General features: G+C 43.1%; 1 protein-coding gene across 1 annotated transcript in view; it reads left to right on the forward strand.

Annotated features, from left to right (window-relative positions):
• The first annotated feature begins 16,701 nt into the window (after window positions 1-16,701).
• Window positions 16,702-22,439, forward strand: part of cwc22 (CWC22 spliceosome associated protein homolog) — a 33,154-nt gene continuing 27,416 nt past the window's right edge. Inside the window, exons 1-3 of the mRNA XM_048238730.1 lie at window positions 16,702-16,800; window positions 19,042-19,156; window positions 21,857-22,098. Of these exons, the coding sequence (XP_048094687.1) occupies window positions 16,738-16,800; window positions 19,042-19,156; window positions 21,857-22,098 (420 nt within the window). The 5' untranslated portion in view covers window positions 16,702-16,737. The remainder of the gene's footprint in view (window positions 16,801-19,041; window positions 19,157-21,856; window positions 22,099-22,439) is intronic.

Consider the following 22,439-nt stretch of genomic DNA (forward strand, 5'->3'; position numbering starts at 1 on the left):
GATTAGCTGCTTGCCTTTACAAATTCAGGTCAGACTTGCTGGCTTGAGGGAAGGCGACTCAGGCAGCTCCAGAAAGCTGCACAACCTCACGCGCACACACAGCTTTTCAGTGATCTCTCAAAATCTCCTCACATCCTGGGTTGCTGTCTTAAGCATTCAAGCCCTATCGCGAACTCCCCTCGCAACTTTATCCGAGGTCAGAATGTCACTGTGCTCTTAGCAGTGGTGAGAGAAGTTGGATCTCTCTCTGTTGTTGTTCCTCTTTCAGTCTGCCTCACCCCACGCCACTCGCGCCCCCACGCCCCTCTTTCACATGGATTCCATCATCTAATGTGAACAAGCTGTCTTATCTACCCAATCTCAACCACTTACAGTAAGCAGATGTTAAGCATATTAGCAGATAAAAGAGATATGAGGACATTTCATCACAAGGGGCTCACTCTGAAGCACTCTGCGGATCCAGCAGGGAAAATAAACAAAAAACAGTATGCAGCTTTAATTCATCATTGTGAAAAAAAGGCTTTTCTCCCAGGTGATGCTGTCAGCGCTGTAGGCTTCTCCAAGGCTGCGGCAGCGAAGCGTAAAATGATGACCATAATTATCACCGTCTGCAGGACTTTCATGTAAATGAGACACAACCGGTGGACAAGCAGGAGTTTTCAGCGCCGTGTCTCTCGCGTGCTTTGATGTGGCAGGGCTAGCAATGCGATCGTCAAAATGAATACACTATCGCTGCTGACAAGAGCATGTTTAAGGCTCCTATCCCTCTAGCTCTTTACAAGCCCCTACGACAATACACTGTAGTTATTGAGCATCATCCTACACAGCTCTCCCATTCCTTTATCTCGTCTCCCTTATGTCAGAGAAATAGAGGCTTATGTTGACTGTCTTCTTCTGTTTTTTTTATCTTTCCTCTGGTAAACAAATCATCTTGGCTATGAGGGTTATCCATCACAGTGTCATATTTAGTTGTATATCACGGAGCTGTTTCTGAAAGCGGTTATTTTGTACATAAAGTATGGGTTACCAAGATGCCAAGCCCATGGAGACAATCAATCAGACAAGACATAAACACACCACTCCATTGCTGGGAGCATCGGGAGGCAGACACCATAGTGCCATTGCAATAAGTGTAACTGCTTCCCCTGTAGGTAATGAATCTGCTGACCGCATGCCCAGCCAGACAGGCAAACAGACATAACACTGTAGGGAGGTAGACCTACAACCACTACTGGATAAACAATGTCCTCTAATAGCACCACTGACTCTACATTTGGTTTGATTTCCCCATCTACATTTCATTTGGTCTCATTGGCCTCCTGCTGCAACTCCTGCAGCGTATAGCAGCTCTTGAGGTGGAGTAACCTGATCTGTGAATTTGAGAACACACACACACACACACACACACACACACACACACACATACCGGAGGAGGAGGAGGTTTCCGTGGGGAGACCCCCTGCTCAGGCCCCTTGAGCCATTCTAGGGGTGTGATTATTCCACAGCACCTCAATGTGCCAGCAGATAATTAGGCCCACTGCTGGACACCGGCCAGTGGCCCAGTGGGCTCATTTCACAGCTGTGACAGGGCCTGATGTTTGAGCGGAGGTGTCACCCATTATTAGAGCCTGGGACTGCCCCCAGCTCAACCTCTACCCCACCCCCCAGGGAGAGGTGCATGAAGGCATACATGGAAAAACGCGGTGCACAGCAGCATACAGGCCTTTACGCACGCACACACACACACACACTTACACACATCACACATACACACATGCATAGTAGAGCTTGGCACACATACACATGCACAGAATACTGTACACCCCCTGCATATACACACACACACACACACACACACATACAGGATACCCCCCTGAACACACACACACACACACACACATTCCTTCTGCCAGTGACATTCGAGCCCTGTGGAGGATGGAGCGGTCTAGCAGGCTTGCAGCACCACAAACACGCTAATGTCTTTTTATGGCGCACAGATTGCTTGTCAGGGAAATGAATGTCTGCCTAAAAGCGGTGATCAATTCCTCTGAGGCCTATTGAGACTGATGTCATGGGTAAAGAAAAGGCCTGGGTGCTGCTTTATCTTTGCACACTGCCTCTCTCCACTGCTTGCTCGTCAATGGACTTGTTTTCATTACATCTGCATGCTTTCGGTCGAAGTAGGGAGATCCTCTTTAGCCATTTCAACACTCCGAAGTTACTCTGTGCCCATGAAGAGAAATGGATGGCCTGATATGCACTTACAAATTCCATCTCTCTCTTCCCTGTTCCCTCCCTCCTTCCTTCTCTCCCTCCTCTCTTTTGCTCTCTGAGATGATTTATTGCAAGTCAGCTCATCAAGTGAAATCATCTATCAGGCTATTTCATCATAAGTGGATTAAGCATTCTGTTCCAAGTCATTAGCACTATTATTCAAAACTAATGAAATCGCGGGCCCAGATTACAGTAATGCCTCTGAAGTTGAATTTACTGACATGAAATAAACCCCCTTGTCACATCTGCTCAGCACTCGGACGCAAATGTGTGAGTGTTGTCTGTCATATTAATTATACTGATGGATCGTAATACGCTCCGAAGGTGGTTACAGTGAACATGAAGGATGAAACTGCCTCTTCCAGTTACTTTGCAGCTACTTACAACGGCAGCGTTCTGATGATCTGATGAAGTTGATAACATTATTGAGAAAACGGTGCACATATGGATTTATTCCTATGAATCATTTACCAGAACATAATGTTATGTACCACCTGCTTATTCTGAGTGCTGCGTCTTGAAACAGTCGTCGGTGGATGTGTAATAAAAGGCCTCAGGAACAGTATATCAATATTACATCAGAGAAACTTGTATCTAGACATCTAAGAGGGACATCAAGCAACCATATGCAAAACCAAACTGCGTCTATAAATCAGACCGCTAGCACATTCGAATCCTATTTATCCTCGCTCTGATTCAGTTACAGCCACTTCAAAGGGGCATAAATCTAAAGTGTCACACCTCATCTTTCATGCCACCGTTCATACCTAAAGATAAACATGGCATTGTTTACGAACGAAAAAACAGGAGCACCTTGTCGTTGCCAGGGAAGGCTAATGGTGGTGCTTCTCTTCTCTGCTCAACTAGCAGTCAGACTCTGTGGTCCCTGAATGGGCCTGTCCTGTCCGATCAGCGTAATGCGTGAGAGGCCAAAGCCTGCAGTGTCACCACACACACACACACACACACACACACTATTCCCTCTGACCTTCACATGGGTGTGCTGGTCCTGATTGACCTCTTATTCATGCAGTGCTGACTGCTGGGGTCAAGTCAGAGGCAAGGGTTGCCTTTCTCAAACCAGCGCTTTCTATACATGAACACACAGAGGGGCTACAGGCCTATGAGCGAGATGTTCCCCGCTGTAATGAGGAACGAGGGGCATGTAAGAACCAAAAGTAGATAAGGGAAAGCCTGGCAGGCGTGGTAAACTTAGGTGATTTGGTCGCTGCTCAGCCACAGACTATGGCTAATGTGAGCAGACTGTAAGTGTTCCTTATGATGGGATTAGGCTAATTTGTTTGGCTCACCCGCCCTGTGCTGGAGAACCATGCTGATCGTGCATTAATGGCATCTGGGAGAGCATGTTGCAAGGGGATTTGGGAAAGACCTTGGGTCCTGTGGCAGTTGAGGTGCCCTAGTAAGTTCATAGGGGTTGCTTACAGATGTAGCATATAGGACTACATGACAGAAATAGAGACAATGCATTTCAATTTCAGTCAGATTAATTCAAACACCCATGCTGATGGGGTGCAAGAGTAGGCTACCTACTAGACATGTTAAACGTCATTTAAAAAAAAACCTGCAGATAAGAGCATGGCCTTTTCCCTGGCGGGAGTGAAATCACTGATAGAAACTTTGTCCGGATGACGGTGCAAATGACATTAAATCACGTTTAATGAAAAGGTACCTCCGCCAGGCAGTCAAGTCCGATTACACAATTACTGGAAACTAGGGCAGCAGCAGCAGCAGTAGCTTACGACTCAAGCACCAGAAGACAATCACCTGGGGGGATAAAAGGCCCAGAAAACAAACAATGATTTATCATCATATCCCTCTTTCTGCGCTGCCTCCACATCTGCGTCCTCTGTAGCACCCCATCCGTGTGATTCCTCTCACCGTGCCCTTGCACATGACGTCGATTTGGCCTACTTTAATGAGACGTGAGGCTTTTTTGTGCCCCTCCAAGGCCCTGATATTTGAGTTGATTTGTTTAACCTAAATTGACCTTATTGTTGTGGAATTGACGTTGCCACCGTATCGCGTTCGTGAAAGAGGCTGGGGGCAGGCGGCCGGGGGAGCCTTTTGTTTGAATGGAGATCCTTTTAATCGGTTACACTTTCCAATCCTGACAGATTCCCGAGATCAGAGCGAGCAGGTGCTCCCAGATAAACCTTTTCCCCAGGCTCAGCTCCTATTATCTGGTGAGCTGGCGGTGATATAGACCTGTCTATCAGCGCAGGATCTAATCTAGCTCAGGTGATGGGGATAACGGGAGCGACAGCTCAGGCTCTTTTAGATCAGTTTCCCTTCTCCACCACACCGCCGAGCAGAAAAGTAGGCGACTAATTCTGAAAGGCGAAATTAGGAGTTTTCAGTGCGACTCCAGGTCCCTGCTGTGGAGAACTGATGTGATCTGAGAATGTTTCTTGAGTCGCTGAATGGAGGGTTGTCTGAAATGCAATTGAATTTAGCTTTTTTCACGCTATTAAGTTTTAATGAATAAAGTTTATTTATTAAAGATTGAATTTTGTGTATCATTTAACTACGCTCCTATTTACATCTGCTCACAGTGAAGCAGCATTTTGCCCAGCAGTAGGCTTGTTATTAAGACAGAACTGATGAAAAAAGTGTTTCACAGTGAGGAGGTAAACTTTTAATTGAACATTAGAATACACCAGGCCTCATCCATCCTCTCTAGTAAATTCAACCAGTTTGCATTATTCAAGCATGCAGCACAGGTAGAAAACGGTCCTATCTTTCAAGTCTTAAGCGTGTTAATAGGCCTATGCCAGCAGATCTTTTTATCCCTCTTTCAGCAAAAAAAAAAAATATTTTAGAAGCCTTACAGGTTATATGCAGATCTCGTTTTGGTGTTTGCCTTTGTAGTCATAGATTTGTTTATTTTATTTGTTTGTTTGGGTGTCTTGGCAAATGCTGCCAGGTTTCTGTTCAAAGCCTTAACTGTTTTTCTTTTTTACTTACTCTCCTACTGGAGCAGAGGAATCGTTAAGCATTAATGCTGCAAAGCCACAAGAGGCCTGAGTCTGTGATAAAAACAAACCTAAACAAACAAAAACAGCAATCATTCTGTATATCAGACTTTTTCCCCCTCTGCAGGTCTTGTGCCTGGGCTGGAATGCTATTGATTTGGAATGTCCCTCATATGATTCAGTGACAGTCCATTAAGAAGTGGGACAGGTGAGGCGTTGTGGCTTCATCCTGTAATCACCCCTGCCACTAAGGAGCTCTTTATATTCTGGGATGTAAGCACTGTGTCTCTCATAGCAGATCTTATCATATGAGCTTTTCTGTTTCCATGTTAAAATGAATGCAATGATAACCTTCCATGCTCTCTGAAGGGGAGTCTTCTGTCTATATTAAAGGGCTTGAACGCCTGGCTCTGACCAATGTCAGCTAAAACCTATTAGTCATACTTAATGGAAAATAGAAGCAGATAAAGCTGCCAAGATATTTATTCATATCCTCTTCCAGTTGAGATGGAAACAGCTGACCCCTTTTATTTGATGTTGCTTTGAGATATTGCATTAGAGGAGCTGACCTAGTCCGTCTCTGGCTCTCTTGCTATGCTCACTGTCTAGCAAAACAAGACCAAACGAATCTGGCCAAACCTCTGGTGTGCAATAGAAAATGCTCTGGCTAAATTTAGCCTAGCAAATGATGGCATGATAGACTTTTGTCTCAAGAGCTGAAGTGAGAGCTCTTTTTTGATCTACTCTTCAGTATGCCTACACAGAGTGTGGCAGCTCTTCATTCTTTCAAGTAACTTCTGTCATTTCTATGCCTCAGAAATGTCAACACCTCAGTCAATTTTCAAACCCTCCGTGACCTTTGAACTCTCCACACCCTTTGACAATTCAACACACAACGAAACTTTATGTAACTGTGACACCTTGAAGGTAATTTTTTCTGAAAGTCATCCGAAAGTGGCGGTACAGGAGTACTGTTGAATGCCAGCATAATTTACAACGCCAGCCACACTCGCTCTCTGTGAGCCCATTTTCATCACATTCACGTAGGCAGCTTTCCAAACTAATATGTCACCGCACCAGAGAGAAAGAGAGAGCTTGAGAAAGAAAGGGGAGAGAGAGAGAGAGAGGAGGAGGAAAAAGCACTCCGCTAGATGAACCGAGCCACTGGCATGAGGCCCCAGCCCAGGAACTTTTCACTCCACAGATGGTCACTTCACACCAGCCTGTGAACCCCCCGAGCCCCGTGTATGAATAAACTGATGCACAGGTGGGTTTGGCTGCCTGAAGGGTTTTAACCACAAGGCATCATCCTGGGAAGATGAGCAGTGATTTTCTATTTTTTATTGATTTATTTTGGCAAGGGGCCAAACCAGACATATTTATGAAGTTTGATAAGCCAGCTAATTCATCGATCAATCAGTCCATGATGGTCTGACTCAAAGGCATGTGTGTGTGTGTGTGTGTGTGTGTGTGTGTGTGTGTGTGTGTGTGTGTGTCTGTGTGTGTGTGTGTGTGTGTGTACACAGTGGTTTCAAATAAAGTTTCCAGAGGGGGAAAATTGGCCCTGGTCTTCCTTCCTTGTTGTCTGGCCTGTGAACACATCCCTTCAGTTTTCTATCGACTGCCTATTGACTTGGGCCTCTGGTAGCGCATACCAACTACATCTCTCCTGCCACGCACATGGAGGCTTTCAGATGGCCTAGCCGGTGCCCCCCTTCGACACTCAACTTAATCAATCATCTGGAACGGCGTGATTCATTACCAGCCTGACCTTTGCTGGCTCTTCCTCCGCAGGCGAGAAAGAACACATCAGACACTGCGAGGCACCAGCACGTCTATGGTAGCTTGAAACTGTAATATTGTGGCTTTATTTGGTTACGCTTTAGCGAATATGGTCCAGTGTCAATGAGTAACCTTTCCTTGCTATATGAAGTGAATGTCTCCTGACAGCCAACAACATATTAATTGGGAAATTACATTCTATTAGGAAATGCATGTTATTTGTAAGTGCTTGGGAAAGTTTAAGTGCATCTGGAAGTTTTTAGATGATAACCCAAGAAAATCATTGTGAAACCATACCGTTAAGCAAACACTGATGTTACAAGATTTTTCAGCATTTAGATACATGTTTATTATTATGACTTGTCAAGCAAATTAATTTAATATGATTAACTTTAGAATCCGTGTAGGCCCTACACTGTAGGGCAATACAGGATCACTGATGTGATTTGTATTTATAGATGTGATTTAGGTCTTGTTCTTACCTCTTCACTTTTTAAAATATGTGACTTACAGACCACTTACAGAAGGACTGTAGCCTACAGCTTCATTGCGATCTCTAATGACAGATCATTATTAGTATCTCACCATGCATTTTACACAGTCTGTTTTAACAATTATGGCCTCCTTACACCAAACAACTTTGACAAGATTTGGGAAAGATTCTTGAAAGATTGTAGTCTTTTTAGTAAAGCTTGAACGGGTGACATTCATCAAAAGACTCCAATCTTTCAAGAATCTTTCCTAAATCTTGTCAACGTTGTTTGGTGTAAGGGTGCCATTAATTGAAATATTAAAAAGCAGCCATTTCTCTCGACCAGTAGATGGCAGTGTTGTCCTTTTGTAAGTTTTCATCATTTAAGCCGTCAATAGGCTGATGTCTCTTGACACACGTGAGTGAGAAATATGAGGTCTGTTCCACATTACTAGGATACAATAAATGTATCTGGCTGGCATCCAGTACATGATTTGATACAACAACAATTAAAATTGTTGTCATATTATGAGCTCTTTCAACAAATAATCTGATTTCAGATTGGATGCTGTAGGCTACTGAATTTGCCTTGTGATGGTCACATGCATTTCTCAAAATATGATTTAATGTGATTTTTTTTCAGTGTCTAAATGTATATTTTTGCAATTTGACTCTGTCGGTCATTCCATGTGTCTTTTGAAGCTGTCCCGCCATCAGGTTTCAGTTGACCTTAAGCCTGCCATATGTATTTGCACATCATCTCACAGACCTGAATTCCCCCTGTTGCCTAAGTGGGTCATTCTGTCTCATATTAGACATTATCCACGAAAATGGTCTGCATAATGTTTAGGTCCCAAAACTATATTATGATGTTGTCATACATTTCACTCTTGACTTTTCATCATTGTCAAAAATGCTTTCACAACCACATCCTAATTAATTGATAAATCCTTATCTTGGAGGGCATGTTTGTACATTAATATCTTTGAAAAGTAGTATAGACTGCCCAAATGTTGTAAGATGGAAGACGAGCATGTTCTCAGCATGACTGGTTTGACTATAAGTTTACTGCATGGCCACTGATTTTATATAAGGTCCTCCATTTGAAACAAGTGCAAAATGAGTGACACTGAGAGTCTTGGAAACTCATTTTTTTGTACCCACATGGTATCAATTAATTTTTGTCTTCAAGTACAATGCTTTATTAATGTTGTGCCAAATATTTGAGGTCTCCACAACAAATTAACATTAGGACATTGAATAAAATGAGGAGTGTAATTGCATTGTTGTGGGCTGACAAATGGGCCTCATCTGGGCTACCAGGCTGGGGCTCAGCTAATTTTGTCCTCGGGTTCCATGGTCGCCCTACTTGGGTTAGCCCAGATGGGCTGATGATGGGTCCTTCATGTAGGGCCCGCGCAGCATCATCAAAGACTGTTCTCACCCCAACCAGACTGTTCACCCCACTTCCCTCAGGGAGGCGTTACAGGTCTCTCAGCACCCAAACCAGCAGGTTCAGAGGAAGCTTCTTTCCTGCTGCTGTCACCCTACTAAACTCTAGCTCTGCTAAACTTGACGATAGGCTATGTGTCTTTACACTTATTTGTTACCGTTTCGTCGTGGCTTTTGCTGAGAAACATAGCTCGCAACACACGCTGAACTTGAATGAAACATTCTTTAGAACACAGCTGATCAATCGTCTGCTTTCACTTTTGAATGAAGTTCCAATGCAAGAAGTGACCGGAATACTTGCGGAGTGATATGATCAGCAGCACAAAACCCGTTGCCATTGACAGCGGTAATTATAAGTTTGCAGCGGTAACTACATGAATTTATTTTACCGTAGAACGTTGGGAAATCCCATTCAAGTCAATAGAGCGTTCTACTAGCATTGTGAAGAGCCTTATAATAAATTCAAATATTCATTTGGGTTGCCTATGTGGGATCCATGTAGTACCCATAAAGTACCCATGTTCTAGCCCATATATATTCATTTGGGCTGCCCATGTGGGTCCCAGCATCAACCCACTGAAAAGCCCACTCAAGTTCAAGGTCAAGTTTAGTTTATTGTCATATGTATTTAGTAGGCATACAATACAATAAAAAATGCATTTTGCTCCGTCACTCATGCAGTATAACAGACAAGGAGACATACAACAGACAAAAACAGACATAGGCCTAAAGTGCACAGTGCAAGACACAGTGTTGTAGAAGTCACTATGCCTCGAGTCCGAGTCCAGGTTCGAGTCTCCAGTGTTCAAGTCCGAGTCAAGTCCAAGTCATTAAAAAAATTCCAAGTCAAGTCCGAGTCGAGTCCACTACTCATCCGAGTCAAGTCAGAGTCGAGTCACTATTAAATGCAAAACTGACAACCTTCGGGGCATTCATGTCTCCAGGCATTTGGCGCCATTAAAGTTAAACGTTCGTTATTGTAGGAACATGGCGTGATGTGTGATGTAGGCTAGGCTATGACGCGAAGCAGTAACACTCCATTGCACTAATATTAATACTAAAAATAATTTAGATATTAAAATCCTATAGGCTACCAAATAATATTCTCAGGACATATTACAATTATAGCCTAATGACATTACAAAAAAAAGTCAAGTCAAGTCAGTTTTATTTAGTATAGCGCATTTAACATGCACAAAGTGCAGCCCAAAGTGCTCCACATACAAGACATTGACAAAAAACAAAAGACAAAAAGAAAAAATGCCAGACAAATAATATTCTCAGGACATATTATAGCCTAATGACATTACAAAAAAAAGTCAAGTCAAGTCAGTTTTATTTAGTATAGCGCATTTAACATGCACAAAGTGCAGCCCAAAGTGCTCCACATACAAGACATTGACAAAAAACAAAAGACAAAAAGAAAAAATGCCAGACAGAGCGGCACAGTCGCCAGCATTGACACCACACGACAAAAACATTTAAAAAATAACAAAGTCGCCAGCATTGACACCACATGACAAAAACATTTAAAAAATAACAAACACAAAAGATGCTGGACGGAGCGGCGTAGTCGCCAGCGTTCCCGTGACACCAAGACATACAAGACAGACAACACAGCAAATTGAAAATAAATAAATAAAATAATAATAATCATGTTAAAATTAGTCCAATTTCCAACCGCCTGAAAAAGTCCAATGATGACCCGCGTGAAACTGCCATTGCAAGACCAACAAGTTCTTTCACTGACCAACTCAGAGAATTTACCGTTGAAATGGACTTTGGGGATGTAGTCCACACCTTTGATTTTGGCTTTTTGAATTGATAGACATTTTAAATTGTGCTTTTAATATAGTGCTCACTGCTATGCCTAGCCTACATGTATGTAGTTGGATAAGTTTGCATAATGAAAATGCTTTTTTTTCTTTCTTTTTTCATGTTTTTCTGCTGGGCTGATGTACTGATGTGTAGGCCTAATGATTTTGACATTTTGTATTGAGTGCTGTGCTTTTTGAATTCAACATTTTGAAATGAGATATTAAATATAAATAAATAAATTGAATATTGCTCACTAGTCATATGCCTACATGTACTGTAGTTGTGTGAGTTAGTGAATAGAAGATTACATTAGAGAAATCCCCTTGATTATGTGGGATGTTTTTGACCGGAGGACAGCACGGGAAACAGGGGTGGTGGAGGGGCTTTGAGGTATCGTGCCCTGGGGCACCACATTGTCTTAATACGGGCCTGGCTGGAGTGAGCGCATAATGTGGGCTGTTGCGCAAAGAAATTAATTAGGGAGATGATCTGCATCTCCATTTACCAAACGCTATAGTTTTGCTAACATCTGCGTCGCGGTCAGGGGGATGGGGGGCCTTTTTTGATATTGTGCACAGGGGCCCATATTTGTTTAATCCGTCCCTGCAAGTCAAGTCTCTAGTAGTCTCTGGACTCGACTACTACTGGCAAGACAGAAAGTGCATCAGCTATTCAACAGTCTGACCGCCTGTGGAAAAAAAAACTATTACTGAGACGGGTTGTGCTGGATTTAATGCTAGGCTACGGTAAATTCTCCTGGATGGTAGGGGAGAGAACAGAGCATGAGCGGGATGATTGGGGTCTCTAATAATACAATCAGCTTTTCTCTTGCAGCGGGAAGTGTAAATATTGTGGAGATCAGGTAGGTCAGCGTCAGTAATCCTGAGGGGTATTTCACAAAACCTAGATAAGGGATTAAGCTGGAATTTTTAGGTTATCCTGGATGAATTTAGCCTTGACTTAGTTTCACAAAAGAGATGGCACATAAGTTACCATGGGGATTTATTCTCTGCACCTAGCCTGGTCCTGACCAGGCTAGCAGCCAAGCTAAGTTAATTCTAATGGTAATTATGTTGTCTTATTGGTTCAGCTAGCTGTCATTCACATCAGGCCTCCGTGCTAATGTTTAAGGAGCTTTATTACATTTATAAACTATTTGATAAATGTATTTGTTCGCAAAACAAAACAGATTGTCTGCCTACTACCATGGTTATTATTTTAATTGTGATTATAAACTTTCAGGCCCCTGGGCTCAGATGTATTAAGGGCCCCCCTCTAATTGTCGTATATGTGGGAGGGGGGGTTTGGGGGTCCTCCCCCAGAATTTTTAAAATTTGTTTGATGATTTCCTGTATTCTGGTGCATTTTGGGGATGGCCAATACTAAATTCAATCAGATTCATAGCCTACATCCTGATTTGTTGATATTGAGGCAATGATTCCATGCAAAGGCTTGGGCTTCAGGGCCCCCTGACCCCTTGGGCCCCTGGGCCTGGGCCCGGTAGGCCCGTGCAGTAATCCATCCCTGGTGATAGCCTTATAATTATTAACATAGGCCTAGGTAGCCTAGTCATTGTTTGCTTATTTTATTGATAGACGTTTGATGAATGAATGAGCCTACTGTAGTTGATTGGAAGTAGAGGGGCAAGTTTTCGAAGGTATTTTCAACTATAATATTAAGGTAAATCATACTATGTGCATTCTTTGCAGTGGCAAGCGCTTTCTTAATGATGTTGCGCGCCAAGACAAGGAAGCACTCACACGTGGGTGCATACGTAAATTTGCATTCAGTTGGTCTGTTTTACAGAAATAGCCATGATTCCCCATTCCAAAAAGGATAACTTTACTTCATTGTTAGTCTATATCAAAAGCGGTTGTTCACTTTGTGTGAATGAGGCTATTTTCCGCATCTTTTTTATTCCAACCGTGGGCACTTTGGAGCAGAAACGAGAACACGCGCACATCCTGAATTACATACACCTGGCTTGACATAGTCGCTCCTACTCATCCTGGATTGGCATTAGTGAAACGAGTTCAGCTAGGATGACCAGACCTTGCTTTATCACTTATCTTGGATGTCTTAATTCTGCCTTTGTGAAATACCCCTCTGGCTGCTGACTTGACAACTCTTTGCAATTGTTTACGGTCATGGGAGGTTGTACTCCCATACCACACTGTGATGCAAAAAGAAAGAACGCTCTCAATGGTGCATTGGTAGAAATTCACAAGTGCTCTGGTCCTTAGGCCAAACTTTTTTTTAAGATGGCTCAGAAAATAAAAGCGTGTTTGTGCCTTCTTGAGGGTGCACTTGGAGTTCAATGACCATGTTAGAGTGTCTGAGATGTTTATGCCTAGAAATCTGAAGCTGTCAACAATCAGATGCTCCGTTGATGGTAATAGGCCTTCCTAAAGTCAACAATGATTTCCATGATTTCCCTTCACTCTGAGCCCATGCCTAGTTATAATAATAATAATAATAATAATAATAATAATAATAATAATAATAATAAATATAGCTGCAAGCAGCAATGTGGGGGCCAAGCAGTTGAGCAGGAGTTGTCATGGCAACCCAATGTTGCTACATTATACACACACCCAATTAACCCCCCCGTCCCACACACACACATATACACAGATAAACTTCCTCCACCACACACCCCAATGGCTCCCCATAGACACGCACACCTCAAACATCACCAAATGTATTGTGCGTCCTCAGATTGTAGTCACGAGTCCACATATCAAGTTTGGTGTCAATACAAGAAAGTGTTGATAATTATAGCGCCCCTAGTGATCAAAGGTCACTAAATATATTGTGCATCTTCAGGATGTGTTCCCGAGTCTATGTACCAAGTTTGGTGTCGATACGAGAAAGTTTTGCTAATTATAGCGCCCCTAGTGGTCAAAGGTCACTAAATGTATTGTCCTTATTCAGGATGTGGTCCCGAGTCCAGGTACCAAGTTTGTAATAAGTGTTGCAAATTATAGCACCCCTAGTGGCCAAAGGTCGCTAAAATTATTGTATGTCCTCAGGATGTGCTCCCGAGTCAATGAGCCAAGTTTGGTTTCGATACGTGAAAGCATTGAAGAAATATGAGCCCACTTCCTGTGATTATAGCGCCACATAGTGGTCAAAATTTACCACATTTCTTGAGCGTCCTCCTGATTGGGTCCTGAGCGCATATACCTAGTTTAGTTTTGATATGTGAATGCATTGCTGAGATATCACTTCACTTCCTGTTGGAAGTGAAGTGATATCTTGATTGGTTGTCTTACTTGATTGGTTGTCACGGGCGACAGGTTTCGACAGGTTTCATATATGGCTCCGAAGAGCAATACATTTATGAGTCATGGTCTGACGATCATCTACGTCAAGTTTCATGAAAATCGGATAAACTTTGTGACCTGTGAAAACTTTTAGGTGTTTTTGATTAAATCCAATATGGCAGTCAGATCAATTACGTTGACGCCACAAATTCACATCTGTCGGACTTAGGACCTTCCACAGTATTAACAGAAACCATTTGGTAAGTTTTAATTCCAAACACATCACCCGTTACAGGCTAAAACCTAATTTTGCTAATTATAGCGCCACCTATAGGTCAAAAGTCATCAAATTTATTGAGCCTCCTCCTTGTTGGGTCCTGAGACAATGTACTGAGTTTGGTGTTGATACACAAAATTGTTGCTGAGATCACTTCACTTCCTGTTTGGCGGCTCTGCCGCCAAACTTGATTGGTCAAGACGGGCGACAGGTTTTCAATATGGCTCCAAAAAGCAATGCATTCATGAGTCATGGTCTGAAGATCATCTGCGTCAAGTTTCGTGAAAATCGGATAAACTTTGTGACACAATAAACACATTACCCGTTACAGGCTAAAACCTAATTTTGCTAATTATAGCGCCACCTATAGGTCAAAAGTCATCAAATTTATTGAGCCTCCTCCTTGTTGGGTCCTGAGACAATGTACTGAGTTTGGTGTTGATACGCAAAATTGTTGCTGAGATCACTTCACTTCCTGTTTGGCGGCTCTGCCAAAATGATTTTGACTACATTTATGGTATAACATTGGCACTTAAATGCCCACACATTGAGCTCAGCATAGATGTTCAAGTGCCTACATTGGACACTGGATTTGAACAGTGATAGTTTACAGGCCTTGGTTTTGAGACCCATTCATATTCAAGGTTTGAACAAAATCTGAGACAGCGCAGTAACGTTGTGGGGGCAGCCGTGGACTACTGGTTAGCGCTTCGGACTTGTAACCGGAGGGTTGCCGGTTCGAACCCCGACCAGTAGGCACAGCTGAAGTGCCCTTGAGCAAGGCACCTAACCCCTCACTGCTCCCCGAGCGCCGCTGTTGTTGCAGGCAGCTCACTGCGCTGGGATTAGTGTGTGCTTCACCTCACTGTGTGCTGAGTGTGTTTCACTAATTCACGGATTGATAAATGGAGAGACCAAATTTCCCCTCACGGGATCAAAAGAGTATATATACTTTTATACAACAACCTTGTCTGAATAAGACAATGGAGGAGAGCATCAGCAATGAAAATAAAGGGCAGGTCACCACACTATGAAGGGCCTGCCTTGTGGAGCGATATGCCACCAAGCATGCTGTAAGCTTTGCTTCAGCTTAAAAAAGAAAATAGCAGACAAACACACAAGTGAACACAAACAAAAGTCTTGCCTGCGGGAGAGAGACACTATTTTCAAACAGCCTTGGTCATCACCTGAGAGGCACACAATTCTGGGTTAACAAAAGTCAAAATTACATTTTGGTCATATGCAAAGACAAGCTCTTATCATGACTAAATGTTGTTTTGATGTTATGCACATCCTTCTCCATGTTGTACTATGGATAATGACCAGATAAAATAACGAGGTCAACCATTTTCTAATCGTTTTCTAACTATTTTAAAACACATGTAGATTATTTAAAATCTCCAAATTTCTCATAGGGTAAGGTGATGAAAGGCAACAGAAGTGGATAACATTTATTCTAACACCCCCCACCACCACCACCCCACCTCGCCCCTTTCCACACCTCGCCTCCCTCCTCTTTTCCATGCTGCTGGTGTGATGGCTATTGGTTCATTTGCATGTGGCTGAGGGCGCGCTTGTTCCACGTGCAGAGTGAGTAAAGACAGAGGCATTGTGGCATGGCCTGGCCTAATTGAGTTAGAGCACAGTGTCTCCTCTGCGTCAGGGTCAACTCAGGACTTACCTCGTCTAGCCCAAGGGACATTGATGATTCTCTCTATCTCTGCTCTTGGCTCCCTCTACTCACTCTCTCTCTCTCTCACTTACTCATTCTCACCCTCTCTGTCTCTCTGTCTCTCTTTCTGTGTGTGTGTGTGTGTGTGTGTACATTAAGCAGATTAAAAAAGCCAGGCTGACTTTTCGCTGATGAGTAGCTATAGTCGTTGTTAAGAACTGAGACTGAAAAAAAGCATGTCTGAAAGTTTCTGTGATCATTTTGAATACTAAATGATGTAGGGCATCCCAAGCTGATTTGGTTCAGTCTCATTGATTATCCTAGTGGCTACTTGTTTGTGAATTTCACTTATTCTCTTACAGGTCTGCGTGTCAAATGGCCAACAATGTCAATGTAAATCAGGTTTGTAGGCCAAGTATCCTTGCTACAAGGAATTTAGTCTCTGCATTATCACATCCATTAATTTATTTCTAAGGAATTATGTCATTATCAATTCTGACAAGTGACTGATGCGTTTAAGTGACCTCCAATGTATAATTTGAAATTACTATTATATATTTTTGAGGAGTGAGGACCCATTGTAAAATTGCAAGGTAGCTTTTGTGCTCCGTCAGAGCCCGTCCTTATTAAACATTCTCTGGCTCCGTTATGTTGGTCCAACGAAAAAGGCGATTCGATTGTTTGGATCACGCAGCTCTCCGTAGTAGTACTTGCGGAAGAGGAGCAGGAAGATGGCGGCTGAATCGAACGAGTCTGAAATCGAAGTAGGCTTATCACACGCGTCTGAAGATGGGGTAAGACGCTGTTCTGTTGGCTCAATAAAATAGTAAATCTGTACTTAAAGGTGAAGATCATTTTGGAGTATGTCGTGGAGTTTATATTAATGTGAATACTTAGCTGAACTAGCACAGGCCTTAAGGACTATACAAAGAGCTATCTTAGTATCTAGCTTGCTAACATGTCCACTTATGTTAACTTACAAACACATGGGCGCACTGTTGGTAGCATTTTGCTAGACAGCGAAAGTTTGCACGTTTTAGAAATATAGTCCTTGTGGTTATTTGTGTAGTTATGTGTTAAGTAGTGGGTTTCGTGATTAAAGGCAAGTTAATTATCGTGAGAAGACTCTAATGTTAGAGAGAAGTTGGGACAAATAGATCAACTAGTTATTTTAATGCCAGCTAACTTTAGCATAGCCTGTAACGTAATGCTGGATTGAAGTTTATGTGGTGGTTGTGTATAGCCAGTGTACATTAGTTAACGTTAGCGAGTTAAGACATATTACTCTTTGTTGATTTGCCTTTGTGTTGTCTGGTTTTGATACACGGAATTGCCTTTTTATCCCAACTGAATGTATACTAGTATGTGTACGAACGCTAGCTTGCTAAGTCAAATAACTATCGATATGTAAGTTATTTGCTAACTCAATGAAATTATTTGTGAACTTAACGTACATATTTACATTTTTATTGGCATGCTCATGTTAGATCGACAGTTAACATATGGATTGACTAGATTATCAGGCTATTAATCAGATCATGCATAAGTAAACGTCATAGGACCATTAGTGAAGTACGGTGGCCCTTGTCAGTTTATACCTTGTGAAATACACTTACAATGGTATTACAACCCTCGTTTGTTATGTCTAACCCCACGTCTAAACCAATAAGCTGTCAAATGGCTGCTCAGTTGAAGCAATGGTAAATTATCATGACGGTGGCATCTTCAGGTGCATGCTGCTTGTTTAAGATATTTTGTTGATTTTGACTTTTCAGTGCAGATGTAACTTAGGCGTTGTATTTTCTTGTCAAAACAGAACATGTAAATGCATTTGTGTGTATTGATGCATTTATATTTAATTTGAAATACATAAAGTCTCAACCTTTTCCATTCCAATCCATTGGATTTTGGATTTCACCTCTTTGGGTTAGGCATAGGCCTATGTCTGTCCTGGAGAGAAAACTCTGTTGTAATAGCAGTATGCTCTTGAATCTTTTCTTTTATTATGAAGTGCTTGGTAATACTTGCTTACCCAGGCACAAGTAGTCTATTATCTGCAGAATGGCAATACCCATTCACAGTCAAGTATGTGTCTGTACAGACTTGCAAGCTTAGCACAGCAGTAGGCATAGACAAGTGCAAGAGAGAAAAAAACAGTCTCCTAAGGAATTTCATTTCTGCAGAGTACAGCAGGCCAGAGGTGATCTCAGAAATGCCTCCATCTCTTTCCCCCTCCCTTTGCTGTATCCATCTACACCTGGGATGAGTGTGTGTTGCTTTGAGGCTTGCATTACCAACACGAGAGAAAGAGAGGGTCACTCCGTCTCCTGCCAGCTCTGCTGATATGGCAAATTGAATTCGGATTGAAACTGAACATCAAGCAGCTGTGGACTTGGTATACGATGGCAAAGGTGTTTTAAAAAAGCACACGCTTCTCTTCGATTCGGCCTTGTTTTCTTTTGGGTTAAGCAGAGGCGGATGCAAATTTCAGTGTGATATTTTTGCGAATTTAAATAATGCTATTGTTTACTGTTTTGCTGCCCTGAGTTTTGTTTAAATTAAATCTTCCTGACCCGCAGTTTGGATTTCCATAATCACTCTCTGACTCCCCTACAACCTTGCCTCAGCTGGCTCTGGCCCTCCTGCACCCTGTAGTAATAGTATGCAGATGCTTCTCGGTTGTCTACCTGAGGAGCTCCATGGCTGGCAGGGACTTCCTTTATTTATGCCCATTGCTCCCAGCGATGCATGCTCACCAATCTGAACTGTGTTATCTTTAAAACAGAACACTCTCTTGACCTTATGTTTTTCATCCCCCTCTTTCTTTCATCTCTGTCTCTCTCTCTCTCTGACTTTACCTCCATCTTTTTCCCTTTTTCTGCCTCTCTTTGCCTTCTTTATTTCTCCTCCTCCCATTTCTCTCCCTGGACTCACACCTCCTTCACCCTTTGCTTCCATCTCTCTCTCCATCTCTCTCTCTCTCTCTTTCTCTCTCTCTCTCTCTCTCTCTCTCTCTCCCTCCCCCCATGGTGCAGCACTCCGGCCCAGCAGTAATGGACAGCCCCCGGAGGAGCCGCAGCAGGAGCCTGTCAGAGGATGGAGAGAGTGATGATGGAGCCGAGACCAGGGGGAGGGGGCGGCGGAGGGCAGGTGAGTCGCTTGTACTTTACCCGTCGGAGCAGAGATTTCTCCTGCAAGATGAATGATTCCTCTCCCCACCACCACCACCACCACTGACACTGCTGCCATCCCCACAATCTCCCACTGTGTCTTGGTGCAGCCTGCTTATTGTGTTACTAGCACCGTGTACAGATAGGACATCTAATGAAGCCAGGACAGTACAAGACAAAGCCTTCTGCAGACAAGTTCAAATTCATTGTCTTGCCATAGCTTACTGTAAAAAGTTCTTATTAACCCTACATTTAGGTCATAGTGCATATGTGTACCTGAACTTTACCCTAAGATGGCATAAGAGAGTAACATTTGTCTCCGTGTCATATTGTCTTCATTGTAACAAATTACATTATATTAACTGAACATTTAGACTACACTTTATCACTGTAATAACTTGACCTTGTTATGGTTATTACCATGCTGATATTTCTTTGGGTGGGCTGAATTATTTATAGGTTCTTAAAAGAAAGCTGCATTACAAATCATTTTGATGATCAAAAACTAGAGTAGGATTCACAGGATTAAAAAGTTCACCTTGTTGAAACACAATGATGAGTAGTCGAAGCTGTATCTGTGTTTCCATCAGTGCTGGGGCCTTGATCCTCCACCACCTTGCCATTTTAACTCTCCTCCTCCTCCTCCGGTTGATCTGATCAGCTGGTTCCCGGCCTCTCAGCCTCATTTTGGGCAGTTGCGCCCAGTGGCTCCCTGCCTGGGTGTCCGTAAACAGATAATGCTCCCAATCAGCTGTTTTTCTGAGCTGTAGCAAATACGAGACCGGCGAGAGAAGGCAACCCAAACCTTCTGTTGTCCGGAAATAGTGACCAAGGGCAAAACGTATTTATTTATTTATTTTATTTATTTAAAGTTGCACAGTGAAATCTGTCCCCTGTGCTAATGCTTGTATCACTATCTCAGCTTCCCGGTCAATGTCTGGTGTCAAAGCCTGAGTGTAACTGTGTATTGAATGATTCTGCAGAATATTGAGTTTGCAGTGGTTTTGTCTGCCTATAGCCCTCACTTACTTTCCCTATTGAACAGCTTTATAGTCTTTTCCTCGTTGTAAAATACCATAGTTGCACTCGAGGGAGGAAAGATATGAGAGGCAATTACCCAGGCCGTCATTTTTATAGAGCTGAACATTGAGCAAGATTTGGGAAATTGCTTGTTTTGAGATGCCCCGTTGTATAAAAAGGAGGCCATGTAATGAATCTCTCCTGGCTGGTCCATCTTTGTCGATGTTAAGTGATGCATAAAATCTCACCCCCTATGTAGCGGCAGGAGTGCCTGCGTCCTCGATTTAGATGGGAAGGCAATTTAGAAGCAGGTAGGAGGTAACGGCCCTCAGCATTCTGGGTAACTAATGGCCACCTCAAAATGGGCTCAGAATTCAATAGAACTCCTTTCATTTCCTGCTGTACTGATATGTTGCCTTATAGCCCCCCCCCCCCACCACGTCTCTGCAAATTGAAGGCTAGACTGACCACCTCGACAAAGTGTCGGTGAATTCAGCCGCAGCTGATGCCCCTGAAGAGCCTTGCTCTCTGGATTCGGAGTTGATTTGCCGTTGCCTGCGAGGAACCCCTTGCTGTGAGTGCGGAGAGCTGTTAGGAATTTATGACTCCAGCCCCAGAATGTCGTCTCTGGTGTACATTTGAAACAGCGGCCCATTAATATGCTATTATTCCAGGGCAGCTGTGCTGTTGGAATTGTTGAGAACTCTTGCAGCGCTAAGAAGCAGGTCGTCAAAGATGTTGCTGAAAGGAGTACAGCCTGGCATCCTTTCCATTTTCAAAGAGTGATTTAAAAAAAAAAAAAAAAACACTTTTCGAATTATATGTTTGAATATCAGTGGTTTATTATGGTGTACAAATGGCGGGCGTTGCGATAGTGCATAAAATGCTCTAAAAGGCACATGGAATGTAAGCACTGGCTGACTGTTGAAAGCTGTATTTGGCCGTGGAGTGAAGGTTAGGTAAGGTTATATATCACCCATTACAGGTAGAGACTGAATGGAGGTGAATAGTGGTGAGTGTGAGGGAAGTGGTGAAAAGCCCAGCAGGCTGGTGACTATGACTGGCTGTGACTCACTTGCCCGGGCAGGGAGCTGTGCTGAATGTCGTCCGCTTCATAATTATTTAATGGAGTTTTCATGCTCCCCAGCGCCGATTGAGTGGCTCTGTTATTGAACATTAACTTCCCCCTGCTCCGAAATGTCAGACTGTGTTTGTGGAGTCGGCCAGTGCAGTCACCTGCTACCGAGGAGACGCACAGTGACAGAAAGGACAGGTGTCCTTGCTGATGGCATGGTTTCTGCACAAAATGCTTTTCCGTGGAGAAAAAGAAATACAAATAAAATGGGCCCCATCTAGTGGGTAACCAATGAACCATTCACAGAGCTGACATTCTTGCCCATATCTTGGACAGATTGATGGTGATCCCCATTTTTCTTTATAAAGTTTGTCTTTGCTATTGTCACCTGTAAATGATCAAGGTGGTCTAGAAAGCTTATCATCTGTGTTAAGTCAGGATATGAGCTCCTTACAAGATTAACATCAGGCTGTTAAGCAACCTTGGAGCTTAAACTACAATACCAGTCATTTAATGAATAACTTTTGAGAGACAAATCACTAATCCACCCAAAAAACAAAATGTTGTCTGTTGTGGATCTTTCAGAGCGGTACCCCAGCCCGGTGAGGAGGCCAGAAGCAGACCAGGAGAGACCTGATAGCAGCCCTGGAGAAGCCTCTCCCAAGGGCGGTGGCCCAGATGACCAGAGAGGCTCGGCCCACGACAATGACGCCTCTGGCGCCAGCAAGAGTGGGTCCGACAGCGACTCGGATAGTGACGAGAGCAGCGACGATGACAGCGACGGGGCTGCAGTGCCAAAGATCAGGAGCAGCATCGCACACGTCCGGGTGAGCGCCATCGGGGGCTCGGGGGCGAAGCTGACGTGCTTAACGCTGCAGCAGAGGCTGAATTGGCCTGTAGTATTGCAATGGCGAGTGATCTGTGGCTCAACTGGTAGAGAAAGGTCAGGGGCATTGGTTCAATGTCAAGTTCATGGGTTTGATAACCAGGGAGAAGTAACATGCATGCTTTGATATGAATGTTTGTCTGTACTGTAAGTAATTTTGGAGAACAGCTTTTGCTAAATAATAAGTGCAAATGTATGTAGATTTGAATGCCTGCAAAATGATCTTGTTTTGGAATGCAACAGTGGTTCAAAGGCACAGTGTGGAGACAAAGTAGACTCCTT

Source organism: Alosa alosa, chromosome 3 (assembly GCF_017589495.1).
Source record: "Alosa alosa isolate M-15738 ecotype Scorff River chromosome 3, AALO_Geno_1.1, whole genome shotgun sequence".
NCBI classification, from domain to species: domain Eukaryota; kingdom Metazoa; phylum Chordata; class Actinopteri; order Clupeiformes; family Clupeidae; genus Alosa; species Alosa alosa.